Source organism: Mustela erminea, chromosome 9 (assembly GCF_009829155.1).
Source record: "Mustela erminea isolate mMusErm1 chromosome 9, mMusErm1.Pri, whole genome shotgun sequence".
Taxonomy (NCBI): domain Eukaryota; kingdom Metazoa; phylum Chordata; class Mammalia; order Carnivora; family Mustelidae; genus Mustela; species Mustela erminea.
Window position 1 is genome coordinate 93,951,951 of NC_045622.1, and position 6,000 is coordinate 93,957,950.

Genomic DNA, 6,000 nt, shown 5'->3' on the forward strand with positions numbered 1-6,000 from the left:
GTGCTGCAGATCCTAAGCTGCTGAGATCCCAGCTAGACGCCTCGGGGAGGTGCCCAAAACTAGGTATCCTGACTTGACCTTCAGCTGAACCTGAGGTAGATGTGAAGGACCTGTTGGGTTCACCTCAGTGATGTTTTTTGGGGGTTTTGTTTATTTGGGGGCTTTGTTGGTTTTGTTGGTTTTTTGGTTTTGTTTTGTTTTTTTTTTTAGGGGAAAAAGGTGAGAGGCCTCATACTAATCAACCCTCAGAATCCCCTCGGAGATGTCTACTCCCGAGACTTACTGGAAGAATGCCTGGGATTTGCCAAGAGGTGGGGGTTCCAGTCCTTGGGACTAGACAAAGTCCCTGAACAGGGTTCCTATCACTCATGGCCAGGAAGCTGGAACCAGATGTAATCTATCCCAATATTCTTACTGCATGATACTCACTGAAATTGAAGTGAAAGAAAATGCATCCACATGCTTCAACCAAACATTTTTTGCCTTGTTTCCCTGTCCCCCACCCGGTACAGACACCCACATAACAATTGTAATCTGGTTTGTTGCTTTTCCTCTTTTTGTCATGTAACCACTTTCTCCCAGCATCCCTTTCCCATCTAGTTGGCCTGAAGCACCGAGGAAGCCAGACTCTCAGACCTTGTGGGGTGAAGACGTGTCCCCAGAGAACCCTTGTGTCCCATTTTCACGAACATGTTACCATCGGTTTTCTCTGGAGTCCTAAAATAGCCCTATTTGTTAGGGGTGCTAATCTCCCATTTTCTAGAAGAATCACACTTACGCAAATGTCATAACTCTAGTCCAGACCAATTCATGGCACAGCATGAGGACAAGAGGAAGAACCTGGAAGTGTGTGGGCTGGAATCTGACAGAACTAGGATCAGATCCAAGCTCGAGCACCTGCTAATTGAGGAACTCACTTTGTCACAGAAATGGTTTCTTCATCCGTGCAGTGGAGATACCAGCTCTGCTTGGGAGGGTTGTTGGGAGAAGAATCAGGGTGATTTGTACTAGCACTTAGCCCGCTGAAGGCCACTGTCCAATCGGCCCCCAGGTGGGAGCTCCTGATTATACTAGATGTAAAACTCTTGGGGACACAGAGCCCTCCGCATTGCATTGGTCTCTGCTTGACGGCTGAAGGATTAGATGTTCTCTTGACTGTCTTTGGGTCCTCTTTCTTCTTACCTCTAAGCCAGGTCTGAAGACCCCCCCTTCTGGTGTACCCTCCTTATATGTTACAGTGTCCCTTGGAAGGGTTGGATGTGCTGTGGGAGCAGCATCTGAACTGTCTCCAGAGAAGCCCATGAAAGAAAGGGACTGGAGATGGGAGAGAACCTAGATAATGTTCTCCCTCTTTGGCCCAACCTGCAGGTACAACCTTCATGTGATTATAGATGAGATTTACATGCTGTCTGTGTTTGACGAATCTGTCACATTCCACAGCGTTCTGAGCATGGAAAGGTGAGTTTGTTGGCCTCTTCTGGAGTAGGGAATGTGAGCCATGAAGTTCCTGCTTTTGCAGGGTGCGTTCATGGGCCATATTCTTGATTGGCTGTGTGCTAGGAACTGGAGCTAAGTGCCACCGGGAGTATGGAAATGACCAAAGCATCCTCTTTCCTCCTAAGTATCTTTTTGCAATGCTGTTTTGTACATGAGATAACTTTGAAGGCAAGGTAGAAAGCACACTGTCAAAAGTCTACATAAAACCCCACAGAAGGTCAGGGTACGAATTTCTTGATAAGTAGTGCATAGGGAAAGAAGAGAAATAGAACACTTTCTTAAGAGTAGCGTGTGGCCTTAAGATAGGATCCCAGCAGCTAAAGCAAGGCCAAGGCCATGCCTGGCAGAAGGTACAGTTTTACCCAAAGTGGGGCAGTTAGAAATAGGTGAACACATTTTAAAAATGGTGGGTGGCCCACGTGTGTGAAGAGCTCATTGCTAGGAAGGTGGCTTTGGACCAGCAGCAGGAAGGTCATGAGTCAGGCCAAGGGGGCCAGACTTCATTCAGTGGGCACTCAGGAGCTCTTCCATCTAGTTCCCCAAGGATACCTTTTGCTGACTCCCTGGCTGTTAACTGGGGCAACTGTTTCTTGAACTTTGGGCCCCAGAGGCTCTTATTTCTAGGCAGGACCTCAAATCCGTTTTCCTCTCTTGCCCTCATTGACCCCAAGTCTTCATCCTTTCAGTAGTTCATAACCTTGATTGTACCATCTCCTCTCCAGTTTGCCTGACCCCAACAGGACCCATGTGATCTGGGGCACCAGTAAGGTGAGCCCCAGCTTCCTGTCTTTGGGTAGAAAAGGAAAGGGGGCCAGGAGATGGGCAAACCAGGCACTCCTTCCCTTACCTCTTTTCCTCTAGGATTTCGGCATCTCTGGCTTCCGCTTTGGTGTTCTTTACACGCACAACAAGGAGGTGGCCTCTGCTGTGAGCTCTTTTGGCTATCTCCACGGTATCTCCGGCATTGCTCAGTACAAGCTGTGCCGGCTGCTTCAGGACCAAGGTAATGAGTCCCATCCTGGGCTGGGATCATGGCTAGGCATCATGGCCATGGGGGAGTTCCTGGGTCTTCTTGGGCCGCTGACATACCTCTAGTCCACCAAGAACCTGTTCGCGGACTTGGGCTTAATGGTGGCAGGACAGGAAGTTTGAAAGCGGGCGGGATGCTGCTAGGCTTGTGCACTAGGGCAGAGGGGGAAGGCGGAGCTGCTGGTCTAAAACACAGATGGGCTTTCGTGTTTGGCTGCCTGGGAGCTCGAGCTCTGCCTGGAAAGGGCAGAGGCAAATTGTTCTCTAAGGCTTGAAAGACAGAAACCCAATGCAAAGGTCAATTTTCCCTCCCCAATACCCTGCTTGCTTTGGGCAAAGATGACCCCAAATGCCACAATTCCTTGAAGACCTCATCTTCCAAGGTGGCCAAAGGAGAGCTACCATTTGGGCAAGCTGGTGTGGCTAGACCTATGGCACCTGGATTCAATTTCCTCCATGGATCACAAGTGAATCCTGGCTTCAGAGGAAACCTCCCCCTCCCACCTCATTTGTTTAATGCCATCACCCAAACTTAGATAAGGCCCCCTTTCTTTAATTCCCTATAACAGAGCAGATGCCAGGCTGGAGGGTTTAAATTAAAAGCTGGGATATAATGATACAAATTAATGTAATTTGATAATCTGTTTTAGAGGCAATTTGCTTTCAGCTTTGGCAGGGTGGCTAAGAGAAGTCCAACCAGATGGCCCCATGCGTGGTGCCAGGCCCTTTGATATGTGGCAGAAACCAGGTTCCTGGCCCCTTGGACACAAGTTCTCCACCTTGGGCACCTGAGACTTATCTGGGGAGCTTAAATGCTGATACGTGGGCTCTATCCCCAAAGATTCCGGTTTTGATCTGCAGGTATAAGCTGGGCATTGGGACTTTTAAAAGCTCCCCAAGAGGTTCTAATGTGCTACCAGTGCTAAGAACAACTGGGTAAAGAACCCCCCCCCCCAGCATATCTAGGTTTCTCCAAGTCCACTGTGTGAGCCTCCGAATATCTCCCCAGTTGGCAACAGAACATCTACTTTCTTCATTGTCCCCCTTCTGGGGGACTCTGATTCTGTGTCAGGGATGTCAAGCCAAGTGGAACATTCCTACTGACCTACTGAGAAGGTGTGCTGGGTATGGCTATCCTCAGCCCAGAAAGAACCCGGAGTCTGGCTTGGATAGAAATCCCAAGGAAGGAGCATCTGATAAGGCTCCTGCTGGCAGATTTCCGCCACCAGAGCCCTGACAGCTCTCTTCCCCGACCCGTCCAGAATGGATTGACACAGTGTACCTGCCCACTTACCGCTCCAGGCTGCAGAAAGCTCACAGATACATTACTAAGAAGCTGAAGGCACTGGGGATCCCTTTTCTCAACCGTGGCTCTGGCCTCTACATCTGGATCAACTTGCAAGTGGTGAGCTGTGGGAACGAGGCCCCGGTATTCTGGGGCGGAGCTGCCTGGTGCGTCTTCAGCTCAGCTCTGTCCTTCGGCCTTCCCTAGTACCTGGATCCATGCACCTTTGAGGAAGAGCTGCTGCTGCATCACCGCTTTCTGGACAACAAGCTGATGTTGTCCCGCGGCAAGACCTACACATGTAAGGAGCCTGGCTGGTTCCGCATTGTCTTTGCGGATAAGCCCCTCCGGCTAAAACAAGGTGAGTGGTCCCAACCTCAAGATCGTGGCATCCTTCAAAGATGCTCCATCAGCTCCTCTATTGCCCAATTCCTGGATTTTCCCTCTTTTGGGGCCTTTAGCAGTCTGTAGCGCCAGCCTGGCTGTAGCATCTACTTTCATGTCTTTGAGCTCCTTTGCAAACAGGAACCGAGAGGCACTCGAACACCGCACCCTTTGGGTGTCTGTTCTGTGCCTGCCTGGAGTGGGGCATTGGGACTACCCACAAAGAAGTGGTATACTGCCCTTGTGGGACTAGTGGTGTATGGGGAGATAGACCAGTAGAGGACCTTGGGGGTTCCCTGTATGTTCTCCTGTGAAGTTCAGATTCTCCTCTGAAGGTTATGGAGACTCCGACCTTCATTTTGCCAATTTTCTGTTGCATCTTGCCACATACTGGATACTGTTCTATCTCTGGGAACAGAACCATTAACGAGAGAACATTTATGTCACCGAAATACCTTTTGGAGAATGGACTGAGCAAAGAGAGGCAGATAGAAAACCCGATGAGGTCAAGGGCATGAGCCAGGTTCCTGGATTTGATGTAGAGCTGCAGGTGTCCGGCAGGCAGATGCTGGGGTAGTGCAGCTTAATGAGAGCGGCTGGAGCCGGAAATCCATCCCCAAGAAGGGAGGCTGAACTTCAACATCCCTGAGGAAGGCACTCTGCAGTGGTCTGCCAGGATCTGGGGATGTCTGGGACCCACCTGCAAACTCACTAAATTTTTGTGTCTCTGTCCCTGTTTGGACCCTCCAGCCATGCACCGGTTCTACCAGGTGCTGGAGGAGCAGAAGCAGCGTCTGAGAGTGAAGCAGCTGGAGAGCACACAGAGAGAGTAAGCGATCGGCCTCCCGCCCAGAGGCTGCAGCCAGGCACCTGCTCAGGGACCCCCTGACGGCGGCCACCGGGCCAGAAGCAGGGGTTTGCACCTGGTGCTGTGACTGAGCCACCCATGGGCTCCTCCAGGAACGGGCTCCTCTGACCCCGTCATCAACCTTCTCCAGCTGAGCATCTGCTGCTTTGGAATCTTTGCATCTTTTTCATCTTTGCTAGCCATCACAGGTGTATGTGAAATGTTTTTATGGGGATTGGGGTGGGGCCTTGCTGGGTCCTGATTTTGGTGGTTTTATTTTTGTAGGCTGCATCTAATAAATTTCATGTTCTTTCAAATTCTAGGCTTGTTTTCCTTCTTTACACTCATTTGTGTCAAGTCTGGGAGATTTTTTTTGGGGGGGGGTCTCTTTTAAATTCTAAGGCAAGTTGCATGTGAAGAGTACTGTCCAAGGAAGGTAAGAAAGGAAGGAAAAAAGAGATCCCTAATTGACAAAGCACATTCTAGATGTCAGGATCCTATGGGACATTGCATCCCACAAGATCATACCCACTGTGCTCAGGTGTGGCTGCAGTGTAGGGTAAAGGTGCCCCTCAAAAGGCTTCTAAAATGAATCTCTAGGGCTGAGCCTGGGGTCTTCCATTTTCCATTTTCATCTCTAGTGTTTTCAGCTATTCAGATCAGACCACCTGGGAGCTTGTCTATAGAGCTCTGGCATATTTGCGTTTCAGTTGGAGGACTCGTGCTATGCCCCGGGCCCAGCACAGTCTACTGTGTTTTACAGATGACAAAAGAGCTTTTAGCACTAACTGATGGCTTTGGTCAGTCACTTGACTTCGTAACCATCCTCTCTTGGGTCCAGATTGGATGGTTCTTATTACTTCAATGACAACCTTTTTCTTTTCTTTCTTTCTTTCTTTTTTTAATCAAAAAGCAGTATTACAGCAAATCCTGATTCTTTAGGGTATATCTATCTATC

At 49.5% G+C, this 6,000-nt stretch overlaps 1 protein-coding gene across 3 annotated transcripts in view; it reads left to right on the plus strand.

Moving 5' to 3' along the window:
* The window catches only part of ACCSL (1-aminocyclopropane-1-carboxylate synthase homolog (inactive) like), an 80,206-nt gene extending 74,880 nt beyond the window's left edge, over positions 1–5,326 (plus strand). For all 3 annotated transcript variants that reach the window (XM_032360045.1, XM_032360046.1, XM_032360047.1), the window contains exons 9-15: positions 211–311; positions 1,369–1,458; positions 2,220–2,265; positions 2,359–2,500; positions 3,789–3,931; positions 4,019–4,172; positions 4,946–5,326. In XM_032360045.1, coding sequence (XP_032215936.1) covers positions 211–311; positions 1,369–1,458; positions 2,220–2,265; positions 2,359–2,500; positions 3,789–3,931; positions 4,019–4,172; positions 4,946–5,028 — 759 coding nt within the window. In that variant the 3' untranslated portion in view covers positions 5,029–5,326. The remainder of the gene's footprint in view (positions 1–210; positions 312–1,368; positions 1,459–2,219; positions 2,266–2,358; positions 2,501–3,788; positions 3,932–4,018; positions 4,173–4,945) is intronic.
* The last annotated feature ends 674 nt before the right edge of the window (positions 5,327–6,000 follow it).